This window comes from Ambystoma mexicanum, chromosome 2p, assembly GCF_040938575.1.
Source record: "Ambystoma mexicanum isolate Mex_15411 chromosome 2p, UKY_AmexF1_1, whole genome shotgun sequence".
Classification (NCBI taxonomy): domain Eukaryota; kingdom Metazoa; phylum Chordata; class Amphibia; order Caudata; family Ambystomatidae; genus Ambystoma; species Ambystoma mexicanum.
Genome location: NC_090923.1, coordinates 1,363,294,860 through 1,363,317,118, shown reverse-complemented (window position 1 = coordinate 1,363,317,118; position 22,259 = coordinate 1,363,294,860). Strand labels below are relative to the sequence as shown.

The 22,259-nt window shown below is 46.0% G+C and overlaps 1 protein-coding gene across 6 annotated transcripts in view; it reads left to right on the top strand.

The window, feature by feature from the left end:
* Window positions 1–22,259, top strand: part of MPRIP (myosin phosphatase Rho interacting protein) — a 1,106,800-nt gene that overhangs the window by 1,025,748 nt on the left and 58,793 nt on the right. For all 6 annotated transcript variants that reach the window (XM_069645743.1, XM_069645742.1, XM_069645740.1 and 3 more), the window contains one exon: window positions 1,818–1,903. In XM_069645743.1, the coding sequence (XP_069501844.1) occupies window positions 1,818–1,903 (86 nt within the window). The remainder of the gene's footprint in view (window positions 1–1,817; window positions 1,904–22,259) is intronic.

The window sequence follows — 22,259 nt, the reverse complement described above, 5'->3', positions numbered from 1 at the left end:
GGAATATCTTTGAGCAACATTTGTCAGGCCATCACATGGGTGTGTCTACATGCTTTTGCAAAACACTACGCCTTGGATTTGTTGATGAGCATGGATGCCCATTTTGACAAGGCAGTTTTGCAAAATGTCTTAGTTTAGTGCTTTCCGCCCGGCTGTGTCTGTCACTCTGCTTTGGAACTTTATCCAGATGTGGGACTTACAGCTAATGTTTTTTTAAAGGTTTCTCCTGCCACAGATTCCTCATTTCCCTGTAGCAGGCGTCCAGCAGTTACACTCTAGGTATGATCTGGGCTTTTCCTAGCCTTTACAGTTTCACAGATCATGTGCTGCTTTTTGTACCAGCAGGCCTCGATGTCTGTGTGGTACCAATGCTCAGTCTTTCCCATGCTCCTCCTTTTTTGTATGGTGTCCACACAGGGACAAGCAACAAGACCTTTGTGAGAGCCATGGATGCATGAGACTAGCAACCAAGCTGTGCCTGCTGGTTCAATGTAAGGGGTAGAGGGGGCACCATTCTTTGGTTCCCTTCGGCCAGTGAAAAGTCTGTGTCTGCAGATGCTGGCATGGTAAGATCATGTCGGGCAGTTTCTGTGCAGTTCTCTTCAGTTTTGCTTTGTCTTCTCATAAGCTCTGCTCCCTATGTTTTAAGTTGCATTGTTCAACAAAATACAACTGCAGACTCCAAACAAGTGTTGCATCAATTCATACCGTTGCAGGCCACTCATTCACTGGGGGGTTACCATATTCAAATTTCCCAGTGACCTTTCCAGGCTTTCCGTCACATGTTCCCACTACATGTTTCCAACAAGTAATCCTGACCCCATTCAATTATCGTCACAGGTCAGGTCCTGCAGTCCTCACTCTCCCTGGCAATGCAGAAGCCATGACCATATCTGCCAACATCATGTCATGTTCATAGTCGGAGACACAAAATATGGCTAGCTAACCTATTGCTGGATTTTGTATGGAAATGTCCATTAGGAACATCTCTGGGGCTCAGCAGGCCTTGCACCACTGCAAGTTATACAGCTACAACAGACAGTATAACCAACCAGAGAAGCTCAGCTAACTGAAGGTCCTTGCAATGGAAACAGTGCCTTTGGCGCAACTCGACCCTGAGAGGCATACATACCCTGTGGAGAACATAATGCACCTCCCAGAAAAGGCTCCGTATCCAGGCTTATCAGGGAAAGTTAGTAAGCCTGACAGGGAACATTAAAAATCAATAGGGCTCCAGCTAGAGGCATCATTTTGGATTTTTAACTTGCCACAGGGTCTGTACAAGCGGAACTGAGCCTGCACACAGGCTTTAATTTGTTCCAATTGCTGTACAGTTAAGTTTCTTTCTATTTTGCGTGAGATCTAGGCTAACATGAAGTGGTTGTAGGCTGAAAACAATCACTCGGGGTCAGGGGTGTTGCTAGTCTGGAAAAGATCCGGGGCTACCCTAAAGTCGGGACTTGGGGCTAGCTAACCTTTTGGTTGCAGTCCATGAGCTTTTATCCGGGCCTACCACCAAAAGACCCTGCGCTATACCCCCTCACAACCCTCTAGCAACGCCTCTGCTAGGGGCCATCAATCATGCTGGCCTCTAGGTAAACGTGAGGTGCTAATTGATTGGATGCAACAAGTCACAGTGCTTGCAAGTAAAATGCAATAATTCAAATATCTCATCACCATATATGTCACACATGTATCTAATCCTTAGACCGGGGTTGCCGGAAAATGCTATGATATACTATCAGTTGGTAAATGAATAGAACCATATATGCTTGGTGTGTTGGAATGTTAAATGCTCTATTATTTCCAATTTACAGATATAATGAAATCGAAAAGTAACCCTGACTTCTTGAAAAAAGATAGAGCCTGTGTCAACAGACAACTAAGAAATATCAGGTCAAAGGTGAGTTGTTTGTTTTTTTACTTCCTGGCACAAATGTTTTTGAGTGATTTTCATCTGAGAGCTCAGATTGATGGTTATGAAAACTATGCTTGAAAATTAAAGAAGAGAGATTTTTCTGGGAACCCCAGGACTGCTTACCAAATAGTCTACTACTAAATATTTAGAAAAAATGTGAACATCAGAAAGATGTTTTTTCTGGGCAGGAGTGGCCACTATCTGGGCGTATTTTAGATATAAATGATGTGGAGTTCTAATTCATGTCTGGCGTGATGGAATAATGGTCTCTTTGCATCCAGAGTTTTCACTCACAAAAGTGTAATCCCCCCCCCAATGCAAAGGCAGCTGTGGGATCAAAGTATACCATCAAATCTCCATAGTCAGCTGACTGAGTGGATTGTAACATGCCCCTCTTTTCCACATAAAACCTTTGTTTGTGTGTAGCATTTGCTTTGTCTTGTTGTTTGAAAGGATTGAAGTACCTTTAACGTCACATTTGGCCCCAGATTAATTTGCAACATTTGGTCTTCCTGTTACAAGAGCATGTTACTCCTTCCAGGGCCTTCCTTCCAAACTGTGGTTTTATCTAAGACGACAGATCCCTTTGAAATTGTATTGTTTAACTTCAGGTTCCCCTGAGCCATTTGTGTCAAATAAACAACTAAAAGCAGAAAAAACAAACACAACAGAAACCAGCTAAACTAATTTTATCAATATTAAGTGGGAAAAAAGAAAGTACCGTATTCTCTGTGAAGTGGCCCTCTGGTTGCCTCATGTTCTAGCAAATTGGGCACCTACAGGCTCCCAGCTGCTTGCCTGTAGTCTCTACCACGCCTCCTGGTATGTAGCCAATGTTTTCCTTCAGGGTCACACACTGATGTCTCAGAGTGATACAGACCATGCAGTTTCTGTATGACTTTTCACTCGTCCCACTTTTCAGGCATTGTTCTTGGAATGATACTTATGCCTGCCATGTTTGGTATATAGTTTCCCATTTGGAAAGTGACCCCACTCTTTGTCCAGTAATGGTCAAACCTCTAGACTGAGACAAGGAATATGGTGCTTAAAAAATGTTGGTGCAGCTTCATGGGAGACTTCCATTGTAGATTACTGAGATTTTGTCATAGTGTGTATTTTTTTCCAAAAAGAAATCTCTTGAGAAACGGGAAAGTTGTGTTGGATCCCCGGTCATATTGGCGCTGGATGAAGATGTGATCACTTATCAGATCGCTGTGAACCCGTATTGCACACAGAGGCCCCAGGGGCCCCACAGAGGCTATCCAGCACCTTATTCAGGGACACATCTTTATATTGCACCACTCCGCCTTGATAAAGACCCATTAGTGGAAACGTGTTGGCTTTTTTCATGCAAATGGCAACATCGTTGCCTTCAAGATCCTGGCAATCCTTTGCTGATTAAAACCAAGATAGAAGCACCTATACGTTTCCAGACTGATTTATTGTCCAACATGAAGGCGCCACTGAAATAAGTGATATCCACGAACCTTCACAGTCCATTAGTAAATGCCTTAGTGTTGGATTTGCAGGGTTTAAGCAAATGGAACACAGTATTTTTGCCTTGTCCCCTTGGTTTCGCTTTTCTTAAGTTGTCCCACAATGGACCAAGTTTAATCTCATTCTGAGGAAATTTGAACGCAACTTTCTGTTAGGGGATTTCATTAGATAGCACGAAAGACACCCAAGTTTCTTTTCCCCCCTCAAGAACGCACTTTAAACTGGATCTGATCTAACCTTCTCTATTGTTTCGATCCAGTCTAAGACTTCCAGTTTTTTTTTTAAATTTTGAGTGGGTTTGAGATCAGAGTTTCCTCATCAAGGTCTATTTTTAGGAGTGCCTTTGTTACTTTTTCCCCAAGTGAGATCAAAAGTGATGACTTGCCCTGCAGCTTTTGAGACCTGAGGTCTCCGTATAGGGAAGTTTCTTTGCCCGTAATTATTTCTCGAAACAGGGAAATCAGTTTCCAGTCTGCCATACACTTCAGTGACTTTAAGCCCAGTTCGAATCTCAGGCTTCTGATAGATGTACAACTTGGAGTCCCAAAACTCTTTTCCAAAGTCGACTCTCGAAAATTTCCCAATTTGCTGACCAGAGACCCGGTTTAGCTTCCAATCCATAAAGTATCACTAGTACCACTTTTACTAAATAGCACTTCACTAGCGGAAGGATGGAAAATGTACAAAATTTATAGTTCAGTTTGATCATTTGTGATCCGGCTTGTTACCTTGTCCATAACCTCAGTTTCTGCCTTGTATTGGGCTGGATGGGCGTGTATATTATAACCCAGATATTTTAAGGTTTCTACAACTCTGATACATTCGCCCCCCAGTTTCCAGTTTCTATATTTAGTTTTTGACAACAGATGTTTGAAGATGAGGATGTTTGATTTGGCAGGGTTGACTGTTAGTTTGTTTATCCCAACGTACTCATTCAGTCTCGTTAGCAGACGTTGCAGACCAATTGGTGTTCTATCAAGAAGTATTATATTGTCTGCGTAAGCCAGCCAACAGATCTTTCTCCAATTTAAGGTGGGACTGGCCAACGCAGCCGATTCTAGGAAAGGTCCCATGTCTGCCAAAAACAGATTGAAAAAAAGAGGCACTCCTAGGCACCCTTGTCTGACCCCCATGTTTACCTCTATTAATTTTGATAGGTGGCCCATTGCATCAAGGCGAACTCTTAGGTTTGTGGCTCTATGCAGTTCCACCAAGATTGATAATAGCGTTTCTGGCATTCCCCACCATCGCAATTTTTGCTAGAGTAATGCTCGTTCTACTTAATCGAAAGCTTTCGATAAGTCGATCTAAGCTCGATACAATGGGGGCAATTTTTTACTCTGTCTGTTCGTTCAGGAGGTTTAGGATCAGACCATTAACTGAGGTTGAGTGTCCCTTCCGGAATCATGTTTGGAAGCATGATAAGATGTCAAAATCTTCTACCCATTTTGAAACATGATTTAGTAGGGGTTTCATAAATATTTTGCTTTCAATGTCAAGCAGCGCTATTGGCCTATAATTTGCTGCTGCCCGACGATCACCATTTTTAAAGAAGGGTATTACCAGTGCCATTTTCCAGGAGATTAGAAATGCCTGTTTCTTAAGGATTTCCCCAAAGAGACTGGATAATAATTTCAACCATAGTTCTGGTTTGCTTTTAAGTGGCTGATAGGTCAGACCGTTCAATCCTGAAGCTTTAGATGTTGAAGAGTTAATTATAATTTCATAGATTTCCTCTTCATTGAAGTTGAGTTGCCAGGGTATATCTGGTTTGGTCATAAAATGACAGGTACTCTGACTCTTAAGTCTCTGTTAGATATTCAACCCAACCTTCAGAGACTAGGTTACAAAGAGTTTCCTGTTTCCCCCTCAAATTGGTTTAGTGCTTCCCAAAAGTTTTTATTATTGTTCTCTCTTAGTATATTAAGTACATATTCCCTGTCTGTTTGCATCCGAATTTCCCTTTGTGAGCGTGACCAAGATTTATAATTGTTTTTTTCTCTTTTTATTTCTATTTTCAGTTGTTCTACCGGATACCCTGTTTTCTTGATTTCTCGCAGGGCTTTCCTATGCTCTCTTTTTCTCCTTTGTGTTGTTTCATCAAAGGCATGGAGATGTTTTTGTTTGTCTCTCCCCGCTAAATCTTCGGGTGCTAGTGTTGCCCAGAGAAACTTGTGAAACCTCTGCGGGTCGCATTCCAGTTTCCAGATATACTCAGGAATCTCTTTTAGCTGTTTGTTGAGCTTAAATCCCCCATTCTTGTATTTCACAACTCTAATTTTCCCTTTTTTTCCTTCTAGGTTCTGAATTTCTCTTTCTGTTCTTGTTCCTAGAATGTTTTGGAATGATAGCTTGAGTCTGCTATGATCACTGCCCCATCCCGTTTAAGAACAAGAAGGGAGGGTGAGGCATGCAGATTTTTGGAAACAAAAATGAAGTCTAAAGCCGCAGAGGATGATTTCCCTCTATGCCATGTTATATATGTTCCTTGATCAACCTCTTGTGGGCTATTGACCATTCTGAGGTCCCATCGTTCCATAAATTCCTGCCACATTCTACCCCTGCTTGTCTTCCCAGCAATCGAGTGTTGTGCCTCACTTTTTTGTGGGTATAGGCAATTTGTATTAAAATCTCCTGCCAAAATGATGTTGCTGGAGGCTGAGTTCACTTTCACTGCTTCCAGTAATAGACCCAAACCTTCCAAGAAAATGTCCAGTTTTGAGCTGGCGGAGTTCCAGTATATGTTTATCAGGACCCAAGTTGATGGTTTCCCTTGTAGATATGTTTTTGCTCTGCATGCGTGAATACCTAACGTATTTTTCCAGATTTCTACTATATTTTTGAAAATTTGATTCTTGAGTGCTATGAGCAAAGCCCCCAATGGTCGCCCTAATGATTTTTGTAATGCCGGTAGGCAGAAAACTGTATACCCTTCTATGTTTAGTGGGTTCACCAATCAAGTTTCTTGTAATAAAACAGCATCATCCAGATTAAATAGGGTACATAGATCAGCGCAGTGATCCTTAATTCCATCAAGTTCCCCCTTCTTCAACATACACTCTTGGGAAACATGGCATCACAAGTGTCATCTAGGCCATCATTTTTGGCAGATGCTTTGCCATTCACTGTTCTGTTTTGCTAAAAATAGAATATAAGAGAGAATTCTCAGAAATGTGCTAATTCCCTTCTACCTTAGAGACCGCCAACTCTTTTGCTAGACTTAAGAACATTTAATTTTTATCCTGGAGAGATTGAGACCTTTTTCTCCCTCTCTCATGTATTTTTCTGGGATTTGAACACTGTGTTTCTTTTGGTTTTGGAGTCTGACAAACTCCATAGGCATAATCTTTTTACATTGTGACACACAGCACCCTCAGTGCAGTGTCACAGAGAAGTCCTTTAGCTTTCTGTTAAGGTTTAAATACCTTCTCTTGGATAACTACTGTTTCCAAGAGCAGTGAAGTGAAATTGACTTTACTTAGATTTGTAACTTTCTAGACCCAGCACACGCTATCTTACAATAGGGTGCTGGATGGGGTTACTTATTGTCTATCTTATGTAGCATTTTTATGTGACCCTTTCAACAATTAATGGCTGGTGGCAGTGGTTTACTTTTTCCTACCATTGTGTGTTTTTACCGCAGGCTGTCCTCGCAGCTGCAGTATTGCACCCATGGGTGCCCATTTTGTCAAAATGGCCCTGGTCGTCTTTTTTTGCCATTTCCTGCGGTAAAGGTCCTTCTTGAAATGTACTCTGCATTCCAAACCAGGTTTGGTCCCTTTTATCTTTTTGTCTTTGATGGGATTCACTGGTGAGGCCCGCCTCTGGCGACAGCGTGTCTGGCAGGGCAGGAAGCAAGGGAGGATCCCGAAACTCCATGTGCTTAGTCTGCTTGGTTACAGGAATGCACCCAAAGGTGATTGGCCAGCTGGCTTTCTTTTGAGGACAGCCACCTTGCTGTTTAATTGACAGCTAGGCTGCGAACGAATGGGAGAAACCTGCATAAAAGGCAATGTCTTTTGGAAGGAAGGCAGAGCCGACCACTGGACGAAGGAATCCCAAGAGGAACTTGAAAGAGACGCTTGCTGCAACTCCTGGACTGTTGGTTTGCCCGGTGAAACCATGCTGCAGTGCTGAAGCTCCGAATTCGCCTCAACTAGAGAAGCCCTGCAAAGGACGACTCCTCCCCTTGGGTTGGTGGGACCAATCGACCCCAAGACTAACTCATCTGGAAAACCTCTCTGAGCTGACTGTACTTCCATTTGCTGCTGCAAGTCAGACCAGGGATCCAGGAAGATCTTCAGACTCCCTCAAAGCAGGACTGACCGAGCCTGAGCCACTTCAACAGAGTGCTGGACCCCAGAAGCAAGGAAAGTCCACAAGGTGTCCGATCTGAACTCTGTCCATTGCTGCCGGCCTCCGTCGAATCGTATTGCAGGAGTCCCCAGACATCCACTCTCTTGTCCCCACGACTGAGGGCCAGGAACAGCAGGACCTGCAGGATCTACAATGGGAACAGAAGCCAGCTGGAAGCATTTCTTCAGACCTAAGGTACTGTGAACTAGCAGTACTTACCTCTTAGCTGTGTAGCTTGCTTGCTCGCTCTCAGTTGAGAATTGTATCGCCTGCTCTTTGCAGAGTTGCTTGCAGCTTTGCCCTCCACAAGCCTCCCAGCGTGTGGCCCAACATTGATTCCTTTTTCAACAAACTCTCTATAACATTGTGCAATACTTTTTACTTACTTTCTATAAGTGCCTCAGCTCCCCTAGACTTTGCTCTAATGGCATTGGCTGTCCTGGCTCCCTGAAGACTCTTCTAAACTGTGACTTTGTGTTTTAGCTATCCCTCCAAAAAGTCATACATACATGTATAGAAAGGGTTAATCTACATTGCATTGGGGGTTCAAAAGTGCTTACCTGTTTGATAAACATGTCAACCATTATTTCCTTCCCTAACCTTTTCTTTTTTGCCACAAACTCACTATTACAGTTAATGTATGAAAAGTGATATATCAATGTCCACAGTGTCCTAGCTATGAGGGTATAGGAAACTCTGTGTGCCATGCCAAAAGGGTATCGGCTTACTTTACTGAACTGAATAAGTGTATTTTGAAGTGTATTTTTATTGTTGCCAATTGCTCCCTTCTAAAGAAGGCTTATTTTAAAACTGACTGTTAAATTAATAATTATTAATTATTTTATCAAGAAACCTTGTGTTAGGCAAGATTGTGTGCAGTACCCTTTGGGAGACTACAGCAACCTTGACCCCCTGGTAATAGGAACCCATCCTTTGATATAAGTCTGTACTACACAGGTTGGTAGTGTGGCTGAGCAGCCAGGTTTATCTCAAGAGGGGTCAATGTGAGCAGTAGTGTTCTTACACAGAGGTCTAAAGTGACAAGTATTTAAATAAACTCTTACACACAAGGTTTTTGTTTAAATGATTAATTTATTCAACAGTCAGTTCAGTAAGCATCTTTAGAAGGGAGCAAATATATGTAACACAAAATACACTTCAAAATACACACTCTCGGTTTTAGTAAACCAGTTGATACCCTTTTGGGGGTGGCACACAGACACTTCCTAGACCCTGACTTAAATAACTAGGACACTGTGGACATTGATATATCACTGGACATTTAGAGCAATACTGAGTTTGCTGTCAAAGAAAAGGGTTTGGAAAGAAACAAAGGTTAAACAATCTGAAGCAGGTAAGTACTTTTAAACCCCCAATGCAAAGTAAATTAACCCTTTCCTTGAGGAAAGGTAAAGCACAAAGTCGGACGTAAGAAGTTATTCAGGGAGCCAGGACAGCCAATGTTAGTTAACAAAACATGTAGGTGAGCTGAATCACTTTTTGCAGGTAAGTAAGTCTTGCACAATGTTTTAGAAGTCTTTGTAGAGAAAGTAGAATAAATGTAGGGCCACAAACTGGGAGGCTTGTGGGGTGCAAAGCTGCAAGCAGCTCTGCAAAGCAGCCAAGACAAGACTCAACTGAGAACAAGCAAGGCTACAAACAACAAGAGTTAAGTCCCCTTAGTTTCACAGTACCTTTGGTTATAAGAAATGGATCCAGCTGGCATCTGTTCCTGTGTAGTTCTGCAGATCCCGTTGTTCAAGAGGGAGGACGTCTGGGGACTCCTGCACTACAACTTGAAGGTCGGCGGCAGCAATGGGAAACTTCAATTCAGTTGCACTTCGCAGTTTCAGTTCCTCGCGTCTATAGCAAATAGCACCACTGCGGTCTCTCGGATACCACTCTAGACTTTCCTCGCATCTGGGGACCACCACTCTGTTGAGGTGGCTCAGGCTTGGTCAGTCCTGCTTCATGGGAGTCAGGGGGATCTTCCTGGAGCTTGGGTCCGACTAAAAGCGATGCACTCAATCTGGTGTTCCTCTCCCTAGCACTTCAGTTCCAGCAGCAGCAGTGGAAGTACAGCCTGCTCCGAGAGGATGTCCAGACAAGTTCATTTTGGAGTCGATTGGTCCCACCAACCCAAGGGGAGAAGTTGTCCTTGCAGGACTTCTCTAGTCCAGGCGAATTTGGAGCTTCAGCACAGCAGCATCGCTTCACTGGGCAAACCAACGGTCCAGGATTTGCAGCAGGTGTCTCTTCCACGTTCTTCTTCGGATTCCTTTGTCCGGTGGTTGACTCTGCCTTCCAAGCCAAAAAGCCTCACCTTTTATGCAGGTTTCTCCCATTCATTCCAGCCTAGCTGTCAATCACAGAGCAGGGTGGCTGTCCACCAAGGACAGCCAGCCGGCCAATCACATTTGAGTGCATTCCTGTAACCAAGGGGATTAAGCACAGGGAGTTTCGGGCACCTCCCTCACTTCCTGCCCCTGCAAAACCTTTCTAGAGCCAGAAGCGGGCTTCACTCGTGAATCCTGCCAAAGACAACAAAGGGACCAAACCTGGTTTGGCGCACAGAGTAAATCTCAAGAAGGACCGTTCCTACAAGAAATGGCGAAAAAAGAAGACTGTGGCCATTTTGACAAAATGGGCACCTACGGGTGCCTTACTGCAGCTGCGAACGCAGCCCGCGGTAAAAACACACAATGGTAGTAAAAAGTAAACCACTGCCACCAGCAATTAATTGTAGAAAGGGTAACATAAAAATGTTACATGAGAATCTAGACAAAGGGGATACGAAGTAACCCCTCCAGCACCCTATTGTCAGATAGTGTGTGCTGGGTCTAGAAAGTTACAAATGTAAGTAAAGTCAATTTCACTTCACTGCTCTTGGAAACAGTAGTTATCCAAGAGAAGGTATTTAAACCTTGGGGGAAATCTGAAAGACTTCCCCTTGCAACTGCACTGAAGGTGCTGTGTGCCACAATGTAAAAAGATTATGCCTATGGAGTTTTTCAGACTCCAAAACCAAAAGAAACCGCGTTCAAATTAAACAAAAATGCTTGAGAGTGGGGAAAAAGGTCTCATTCTCTTCAGGCTTAGAGATTAAAAAGTCCTAGAGTCCAGCAAAAGTGCTGGGAGTCTGTAAGGTAGAAGGGAATTAGCACATTTCTGAGAATTCTCCTAACACCTTGAGTAGAATTGTTATTTGAATACCTGTCACTGTGAAACTTCATGTTAAAACCCTACAGCTCACATTGACCCCTCTAGAGATGAGCCTGGCTGCTCAGTCATGCTACCAACTTATGTAGTAGAGACTTACACCAAAGGTATAATTACCTATTGCCAAGAGGACAAGGTTGGTGTAGTATCCCACAGGATTACTACATACATTCTTGCCTAACACAGAACAAGGTGCCTGTAATCTTCCATCATGAGTGGATCACAGCTGGACCCACTTGGTGCCTCTCCTTTTCAACTTCGCCACATTGTATCCCAGCAGCAGCCTGTCTCATCTTGCCTGGCCAAACAGATGTCTCGCTTATGGATTGCCCTTATTACTAACACACTGAGCTGGAGTTGTATATACTTCTCTGTTAAAGCGTGGTGGAATGTTCCATAGCAGATTTAATTGCATGTTCATGGCACTATTCTATGGCATTTTTCAGGGCTGTCTTACTGCTTTCAGGTCAACCCCTTCTTTGGCTCTTCATCCCTGATCAATAAAGTTTTGTGTTGGAAAATACCTTATAAATGCCAACCTGTCCTTTCTCTGATATTAGTTGCTTGCCAAATCAGACTGTAGAGCCAATGGGAGGGAGGCATGTGAGCAGTAGAAATAACTTTCCAAAAAGCATGCACAATGATGTTAAAGGATATTGCTCCAATGTAGTGTCCCCTGATTTTAGCATCATCCTGATTGTCCTAGCAAACGCACCTTCACATCAGTGAACTGGAACTGTTAGCCGTTCAATAAAAAGCACTTCCTAGGTTTCAAGCCCTAAAAGAACACAAAAATGTGCTTCTCAAGAGCGATGATAACACTACAGCTGTGTTTTAGATCAGCAAACTGGGCATAACACAATCTGACCTTCTTAGGCTGCTCTGCGGATCTGGCACTGGTGCATCTGACAAAGGGCATTCATCCAAGCATACCACGTGATGGGGGCTCAAAACTGTCTAGCAGGCAGTTTAAGCAGCCTACTTGTATAGGAACATGAGTGGAGACTAAATGCACACCTACTCAACTTCAATTTTCAGCAAGTGGGTTGCTACAAACTGACGATCCTTCAGATGGCGTCACTTCTCCCAAGGGAGAACCCCTTTCCATGAGGCTAGGGAGGTGAGGCCGCTAACCAATAGTTCCCTTTTGCAGGAGGAACTCATGGAGAGAGACTTCTCTCTTGGGGATAAGGACGCAATTGGGAGACACCCCCCCCCCCCCCTTAAATCCCAACCGGGTAGACTGATGATAGTACCTGAACCTTATGGGTCTAAACTCATGTCCAAAACCGTGTTATTGTGAAACATTGAACCATATTGATGTTTTTGGCACTGAGACGAAGAAGCATTCGAGAATGATGCAAGTGACAGTGAAAAGTACCGGAACAGCTGTAGTCAATAGAATGGATGTTACGTCAGGGCAGGCCTTACTATATCAGGGTGTCATAAACAAATGAAGGCGGAAGGGTACGAGGAAGGGTACCAAGGTGAGTACCAGGGAGAGTTACGGAGAGAGCAGTCGAGGTGGAGAAAGAAATTGAGAACCAGAGAGAGAGATAGAAGCCGAGAGAACACTCGGGGGCACGCTCGAGAAGCCCGAGCTAGAGACGTGCAGGGTGTGGTTCAATGGAATGCCCGAGGATGTCTTGCAGGTCGATTGGGTGTTGGTTGTGGAGAGAGTAGAAACAAAGAAGAGTAACCATCTCACATTGAGGCAGAACGCCAATCATTTTACAGATGCAGAACACCTGGGATAACCAGAAGTATATTGTCCGTAAGACGCTTGGAAAGCATCATACCAGTCGGCCTATGGACACAGAGATTGGGTCGTGATGGCGTGACCTGTAGTGGGTGGACTGGTGGACCGGGCGGTCCAACAACTGCACCAAAACTGCTAACCCTGCCTGTTTGCACAGCCACTTACACAGACCTGAACAGTATCCAGAGAGATGGTGGCTGGATGTTCTATACAGGGAAGGAAGGTTGAGTCCATGGTAGGCTTCCCGACAGCCCAGGGTCCAGGAGGTGAGCTGTGACGAAAGTGGAAAGAGGCGATTGACCATCATGAAAAACCCGGCCAAATTGCTGAAAACTCCTGACACCAAGTACCAGGTAAAGGGAATTATTAAAGCCTGGGAAACGACCAAGGGAAACCTAAGAGGGCCCCATAGGACATTAGTAATCCCAGGAGGGTGTAAAGAACTGTTAGCTGAACACATACACATTTTAAGAACAGTAAAAAGCTAACCCTCGCCTTGGCATTTGTGATTAACATGTGTCAGTGCTGCTCTGGAAACAAGACACCCCTTAAACCATATTCAAGGGGTTACTTTCTCGAGTACAATCCAAAGAAACGGAAACCTGACAACGGATCTTCGGAAGCATCATTAGTGGGAACACAGTTCTGAGGAAGGCATTCATTGACAGAGCTGGAAAGGTCTGACTGGGCACACCGCAGAATCATCCAGGGCTGATCTACTGAGCCAAGCCCCAGTCATCTTTTGTCATCAGTCTGTTACATATTGCTGATTGGTCTTCACCAGATCCTGCCAAGAGTCCCGTCTTTTCAGCTTGTGATCTTAACCTTGCCTCAAGCTAAGACGAAAACCATTATCTTTGTCATTTTCTTTTTGCTTGGCAAAACCAATAGAAGCGAGAATCCATTGAGACTGTAAATCATTTTGTGATCAAGTTCCCAGGTCAATTCCACAAAAGGGTGATCCTGGAAAGTCGAGAGGGACCCCAGGAACAGCTTCATCATCTCAGTGGGGGCAGAGCAAGATAAGTGCAAAACTCAGATTCTGAAAACCGCCATAGGGGCACTACAAACCTGTGAAGACACTGACTCCCTTCTCCTAGCTGGTTCCCCGCTTTTTTAGCCCCATAAGAACTTTGTGTAACTATATGGTTTTCTGTTGTGTTACAGAGAGCCCAAACACTTATGGAACGTTTGTTTTAAACAACCCAAGAGGCATGTGGATGCTTTTCATCCAGGAAAAGATGGGCATTCTCCTGGCTTACAAACAGTAGCAGGACTTTATGGTGCTTTTTTGTAGTGACAGGAATAGAGTAGGGTCATTTGTGAATGGTCAGGGCCTTTTTGTTTTGACTCGCACTGACTTCCTGATGAGGAATCGTTTTTCTTTAGTTTAGGTAGGGAAATCCTCTTAGCGTTGGCGATAGATAGGTTTGGTTTTTCATTTAAGAAAAATCTATAGTAACCATTATGGCACTACTTGGTCAGTCTCTTTATTCCTTGTCGCCACAAAACCTACTTACTTGGAATAAATACAAAAGCAAAATGCCCAACCTAAATGCCTAGCTACCCACAACTGGAGCATCTAGATAATTCTCTATGGGACAGCTGGTCAGGGATATTTGGTTACCCTTTGCTGCCGACTCCACTCCACAGATTTGCTCAAGCTACTAGAGGAGAGGATATGGGAGCCCCAGGTGTGATATACCCTCACCTGCTTCATGTGGCGATAGGCCCACCATTCAAACTAATCGAAGTGGGCAACCTATTAAAACAGCAGTATCAACAGGATAGTACATGCATATCCATAGATTATTAACTCTGCAGCCTGGCTCCTGAATTTGCCGAATTAGACCTTCCTCAACGCTGTATGGACATAATTTGTGAGGTGCAAAGTTCAATACGTAAGCATCTGAAAGATTTGTAATATGGTGCAATCTCAAGCAGATGAATTGCATAGATTGTTCCCAATCAGACATTAGTTTTGAACTCTCAAATGTCCACCTAGCAGTACTCACAGCATACACCACATCACAACATAAAGTATTGTGGAGATGGTGCCTGTTGTCAAAGCATGTATGCAGGCCCCGCAAAATCCAGTTGACCACTAGAATAGTGGAGCACGTTTTAGGAGGGTCAGATTTCCCTGTGGTCGAGTGGCTCTTCTGAAATGTTTGTATGCACTAATTGCACTGATCACAGCTGTCCTGTAGATGGCAGCAGTGCACCAGGTTAATCCCAATTACCTGGAAGTAAGTCAATCTATGGCAATCTGCCATCCAAACCCGTTGGTGGAGGCAGTCTGAGGCGAATCTGTACTGAGAACAAAGGAGTCCTGCCTATGTGTGGGTTGGCCTACTACTGCTTTTTCTAGAGTCTGCAAAGGAGAGTGCTCCCTGAAACTGTAAATAGTTGGAACAAAAAAGGTATCCATATACCCTAGAACTGGTGTGGTACAATAAAGATCTTGTGTTACCCCAGTCACTATGACAAAATTGTCCACACTGCAACTTTCAGCATGAAGTTTGTGGCTACACGATAAACCTTGAACATGATTAAATCCATTTTGTAAATATGTATTGGTATAGCATTGATAAGTAGTCTGAAACATTATTCTCCATCAATTTATGTACATTTGGAATTAATAAGGTTGAGCCCAAGTGGGTGTGGCAGGCTTTGTAGACGAAGTACCTGTGTTGAGGAAGAAAAGCATTGCGAGGGGTTCAAAAAATTAACATATTGTACATAACAGAGTTGTTTAATAGCCTTCTGTTTGTGGGGCTGAGAGATTTTGAAGCTCGGGTTTGGAACTGGCCCGTGCAGCTGGATGGGACTGTGGATGGTGAAGGTTTGATGTACATAGCCACCAGCCGTATTCTAGGTTGCACGAACCAAGCTCTAGGTGAGAAGAGAGTGATTATCTCTGCTCTCTACACTACAAGCTGAACGGGCCAACCACTACATGTTCATTGTTGAGAGCGAGAACCCAGAGCACAGGCTGAGCATCCATTGGAAATACTGCTCAATAGAGAGAATATAAGAAATATGTGAAAGTCATAAGGACAATACAGCGTTGACACAGACTTCAGACATATGGGCTCTTTTTTTGTATACAATCATGACTGGATGGATCTGAAGTGAGAGGCTGGTGCGAGAGGCAGCTGCATTGGAGCCCAGTGCCTGTGGTATCCCTGGCTGTTGCAGCCATAACACACACAGACCCTCCCCTGACAACTTACCAAACGCTGAGCCTCAAAATAGGTAGGTAAATGAGCGTACTTCATATATAGTTAGCTTGAAGAGTTCTGAGTCCTGTTCTTATTTTAAAATATTTTACATTCATGAATTAACCTGCTCATCTTTTTTCGTGATTGGATATTGAGCTAACAGGCAGCAGCCTGTAGCCTAACATGAATCCCGAGATGTCACTTTTCCTCAGGGGGAGCTCCTTCCCATGAGGCCAGGGAGGTGGGGCTGCTATCCGATACTCAGCAGGAGGATCTCATGGGAAGAGACCTCCCCTTGGGACTAGGAAGAGCATCTCGGGAGAACGTGGTATACCCACCCTCCATCCATGCCCTATACACCCCTACAGTCCTTAGACCCCTCTTCCAACACAGACTTCCATAGACCGAGTAGACCCATGTACTTCGGTAACATCTGTGAGCTTAACCTAACCAAAAGTACTGGGATGAATAAGATTGTTGAGAGCCCTGAGGATTTGCCTGACCCAGGTACTGGGACGAGGTGGCCCATAGGAGGAATAAGGACTGACAGAACGGCTACTACTGCAGGTGTGAATGTTGTGCCAGGGTGGAGCCTGCATAACAAAAGGGAAACCGAAGAAGGACTTGGTGTCTTCAGCCCGCGACAAACCTGTGAGTTTAGAATCGCGTCCAGAGAAGAACCTGGCAGAGCTGCAGACACAGGCGAGCAGCCTTCTTGCAGAGGCAGAGCAGGAAGCAACCTCCCTGCCAGTCCTGAAGAACTGTGTGGTGGCGAGGCAGTGAGAAGCAGACCACAGTCCTGAGCAGCCGACGAGCCAAAGGCCAAGGAACGCTGGTGCTGCCACAAGGATGCCCGTTCCCAGGATGAACAGGACAGCTTCCCGATCCCAACCGCATGTACAGGGAAGTTCAGGAGGCCCGGTAGGGATGGGGGGCAGGCAGCAAAGTGGCCCTGCATCAGAGGAAAACTTCCTCAGCCAAGTGTGAGCCAAGAGAGCTGAACCAAAGAGCAAGAGAAACAAGGCTTTGAGACCCAACCAGGAAGCAAGGCATCTTCCTCAGGGTCATACTTGGCAGGAGAGTGAACCAAGTGGACCCAACTAAACAGAGTGAGTAGCCAGGCTCACAGGACCTTGCTAACATTTGAGAACTGTGTATTTGAAGCTACACGAGAGGTGGACCAGGGGAAGGGAGTAATTCCCCCTGGTTGTGTGAAACTTTCAAAGCTGAGAGAAAGCCAGGGGGAAGGGAGGCGATCCCCCTGGTGTGGTGAACTGTGAGAAAAAAACAGAGGAAGGGAGTCATTTCCCCTGGTTGTGTTAAACTGTGAAGACACTAGGGAAAAGGGGGGCATTCTCCTAGTAACCAAAGTTATACGAACTCTAAAGCCAAGATACCAGGAGGAGGGAATCCTTCTCCTGGAAGATATGGGGGAGTCAGTCCAGCTGGTTATGTTGAACTTTTAGAAAATAGGAAGGGTGGTGGGGCGCTGTTGCACTGAGCAGAGATAGCCGCCTGAGTTCAGAGCTCCGGACTGGGGAAATCCTTTACCTATAAAATTACCCATATTACCGAGCGTATCCTTATTGCCTGATTGCAGCCTGAAGGGAGACCCCCATACTACACCCTTGCCGTCTCTGGAGGCTGGTAGCCCTGTGTGGACGGAGAACGGCCGGGGCGAAATCCAGCGCTGTGCACACCTATCTCGCGCCGTACAGCAGCTCTGGCACCCGCGGCCCCTTCGCCAACTTTGTGCCGTGGTGCGGCAGACCCCTGTGGGGGAGGGGTGACTCGCCCCAGAGTGCGAGCCAACCACCGAGATATACCCAGAGGGTGCCGCACATCATCCTGCGCAGTGGGGGGCTGGAGGACCCTGAGGCAAACTACTGTGGGCTCCCCCAACGGCCCGAAGATCCCCATTCACCGTGGGTCGTTCCCGCCTGACAGACACCTTGCGAACGGAGGCGCTGCGGAGGGTCCGCGACATTCACCTATAATCGCACTGTTGTGCACAACACTGAGCCCCCCCGCCGCCTGCTGCCTGACTTCCCGTTCCGTGGGACAGAGAGGAAGAAAAAGGTAAGAGCCGTGGCGAGGGAGGAGGGGGTCTGGGGGGTCACGCCTGCACCGCGGCGGTTATGGCCAGGGACCACCTCACTCCCAACTCCCCCAAAGACCCCCCCCCACAAGGGGCTCGGGGCCTGCTGAAATCGCCCGTGGCATGCAGGATGGGGCATAAATAGACATTATTGGCCCAGAATTCCTGACAACACTGTGCCTGCAGTGATACTTGGAGCTGGCCCCCCCTCCGGATAACAACGCTCGGCCTCCTCATCACAGGCTACCCATTCCTGTGCTCCTGGTCGTGCATGCGCCGGTGCCGCGGGGATTGCGGACCGCCCCCTGGGCACCGCCCATGGCGAACTGTCCCGTGTCTGGCCCCCCTCCTGGTGCCCCCACCCCCCACTACTTTGGCCTCAGGGACATTTTGATATAGCTGGAAGCACTAGAGACTGAACAGGCACATAAGCAAACAAGGCAGTGTTAAAAGGCATTTTCATAAACCTCAAGTAGCCTGGAAACACTTTCAGCCACTCCACAGGGCCCAGTCGATTGGTGGGGGCCCAACACTTACCGCCAGCGCCTATTCTACACACGCTTGCCCCCCTGGACCGCCGACTAACAGGTCCCCCGCTCCACATTCCCCAAGAGGTACCCTGTTGCTGCGCCCACGGATACGGCGCAACTGAATCCGCAGCGCTGGCATATGGGGCGAATCTGTGGCCGTCAGGACCCGGAACACAACTGTTGCTGAGTCACGTTTGCAGGCTCCAAATACTGCTGGGACCATAAATTCACTAGTAGAACACGATACCTCTTTGTACAGGACCCGTGAGATCAGTGTGCACGGATACTCCACTCCACTGGGCAACACAACGGAACCACGAGACCGCTAGCTGCCCACGCTTACCCACAGTGCTGGAACCCTCCCATGACGGCACCATGACCAAAGGGGCTGGCGCAGGGAAAAAACAGAGTTCGCTAAACATGTTTACAAAAACACCTGCCAAGTCGGTGGGCGAGACCCTGGAGGATGCGGCCGCGGCCCCTCCGGTCCCAGGCGACTCACAGAAGATGCTGGAGTATATTCCTGAGGGCTTCACCACATTACATACCAAACTCAATTACATGAACAGCACCATCTCATCCATAAAAGCTCACATCGAGAAGACCGATGGCTGGGTGGCTGAGATGGAAACAAGAGTGGGGGCCGCCAAGGATTATCTGGGCTCCCTGCGGGCTACTGTTTCCACACTATCCAACCGGGTACTGGCGGTTGAAAAAAGGAATGAGGATCTCGAATCGCGCTCAAGACGTAATAACCTACGCATAGCCGGGGTGCCTGAAGACAACATCAAGGAGCCCTTGGAGGACTTTGTGGAACGCATTCTTCTAACACGCCTGGATACGCCCAAACTGTCTCTGCAATTCGCAGTGGAAAGCGCCCACCGCTCTCTAACCACGAAACCCGGACCGGGAGCGCCTCCACGGCCCATCATAGCCAGAATCTTAAATTTTCGGGACCGGGATGCCCTTCTGAGGGTGGCCAGAGCCAAGTGGGAGCTGCTTCTTGGAGCAGCGAGAATTCATCTCTATTCAGATTTTTCCACAGCAGTACAGCAGGAACGCAAAACCTTTGTGGCAGTGAAAAAGAGACCACGAGACTTGGGGGTTAAGTACTCCTTGTTATTTCCTGCGAAACTGAGGATTGAACACTTAAATCAAAATTTTTCTTTATGATCCCTGAAGAAGCTTCAAAATGTATTGATGAACATTTCCCCAGCGACACACCCGCCCAAGCTTCGGCAGTGGCTACTGCTAAACCCGTAGGCTAAAATTCAACCAACATCCCCACACGAATGGCGGATAGCAGCTTAACCTTCATGAGCTGGAATGTGAGCGGTCTGGGTAACCACAGAAAGATGTGGCAGATACAGCTTTATGCCGAACGCCATGGGGCTAAAATCTTATGCGTACAAGAGACTCGCGCGCAATCTGAACAATTAAAAAATTGCTAAACAATGGGGACTCCTACTACTCCTCAGTTCACGACTCACACTCTAGGATAGATAGATGGCTCATTTCAAATGGATTGCGTCCTCCCACATATTCCTCATCTTAGATATATCCTTACCTTTAGGTTTCGCCTCAGGAAATGTTTTCTCTCTCCAGCAGGGGGCGCTCCACTCGAGGCCGCTGTGTCAATGTCATCCCCGGTATAAGAGCCTCGAGCGCGCCCGTTGGCTTCAATTCCGTTTTTCCGTTAGCTTCACTCTGAATCGAGTAAAGCAGCGCTTCAGTATTTTGTGAGTAAAAGCCATGTCGTCGTCTTTGAACCCTTCCACACCGAAGACGGGCTTTAAAAAATGCCTAAAATGTGGAAAGAAGTCCCTGATGGATCCACATAAGAACTGTCTATGGTGCCTATGTCCCGACCACCGTTCGAAAGACTGTGGTTCGTGCCAGTCGATGACCCACAAAGCCCTAAAAGAGCATAGAGGTAAACTAGCGATGGGGGAGGGTTTTTCAAAGTCCACCTTAAAAAAGAGAGACTCGGATGAGTCTTTGAAGTCACATCATAAAAAACATCATTCGAGAAGTAGATCGAGGAAGTCTTCTTCGTCTTCTAAGAAGGCTAAGAAGAGACAGCATTTTAGAGTTTCCATGCTAAAAATGTTTGAGAACGCGGCCCAGACCCTCTCAAAAATAGCTTAAGAAGACCATGCTCCTGATCACAAGAAAAGTGACAGAGGAAGGTCCAAAACAAGAAAGGCTGATAAAAAGACGTTGAGAGCGTCATCGAGAGACTCTTCTCGATCACCTCGTAAGTCAGATCCTTCGGTGCATAAATCAAAGGCAGAGGGAAATAAAATGGCGTCGAAAGATCATACGCCATCGAAGTCGACATTGACATCGTCGAAGACTTCAAAGCTCCTCGAGTCGACAATTTCCTCGAAGGAAGCTACGTCGAGCTTGCGCTGGAAAACCACAAAGGCTCCTTCGACGGTTACCACGGCTTCCTCGACGATTACATCGAGGTCGTCGAAAGTGATTAAAACTTCGGCGCCATCGACGCTTTCGTCGACGCCCAAACCTTTAATAAAGGGAAGACCTGTAATGCCTGAAAAGGTTTTTCAAACTGAGAGTCGACATGATTTTTTCAGGACCATGTCATCCATCTATGAGGGAGACTCATCAGAAGAGGAGGAAGTAACCTCTGCTGGTGTTCAATTTGGCACACGATCTGTCCTAGAGGAGTTAATCCTCAATCAAGAATTCAAGATCTGCAAGAATGTTTGCAAACCGCAAGTGGCCTGGATACTTCTCCAGAGTATGCATTTGACAAACCAGACCCATCAGAACATGTTACAGAATTTATGGGGTGGGGTAGGAGTTCACCAGTCTGTCATGATGATGACATGACAGATATATTATCTGGAACACCCCAACACGACCCCATTTTACCATTTCATATTGCCTTACAAAGAAGGGATAGTTGAGCATGGGAACATCCTGCAGCCATAGGGGCAGTAAATGGAAAATTTGTGGCAAAATATAGAACTTGTACATCTGATCCGGAATATCTCAGCAAACACCCAACTCCGGAAAGTTTGGTAGTACAGGCAGCCACTTCCACAAAGAATGCGGCATACCCTACAATCCCCCCAGATAGGGACGATAAAAAGGTGGATGCATGGTCTAGGAAAATCTTCACATCTGGCAGTATGGCTTTGAAGTCTACTAATGTAACCTGTACCTTGGCAAGGTTCACATATACCCTGTGGGACTGCATGTCGGCGGCAGCTAAACACATCCCAGAAGGTGAAGAACGTGATGGCTTTCTAGCAATTATAAGGGATGGAAAGTAGGCTTCGGGAGAATGCCTCCAATCAGGATTGGACACAGCTGACAGTATCAGCAGGTCCATGGCGACTAGCACAGTGCTACATAGATTTGCGTGGCTAAGAAAGTCTGTGTTTGCTCCTGATGTGCAATCCAGAATTCTTAATATGCCCTTTGATGGCTCGAGGTTGTTCGGTAGCAAGGCAGATGAAAGTTTGGAGAAGCTACAGACCTCCAAAGCGGCGGCAAAATCTCTCAGTGCCGCTATAAGACAACCTCAGCAACGCCCCCACACAGTCCTTTTCGCTATTATTCCTGAAGAGGAAGAGGGCAGGCCACTCAGAGGTCAAAGAAAATTTCCTCGGGGGCGAGGAAAAGGTGC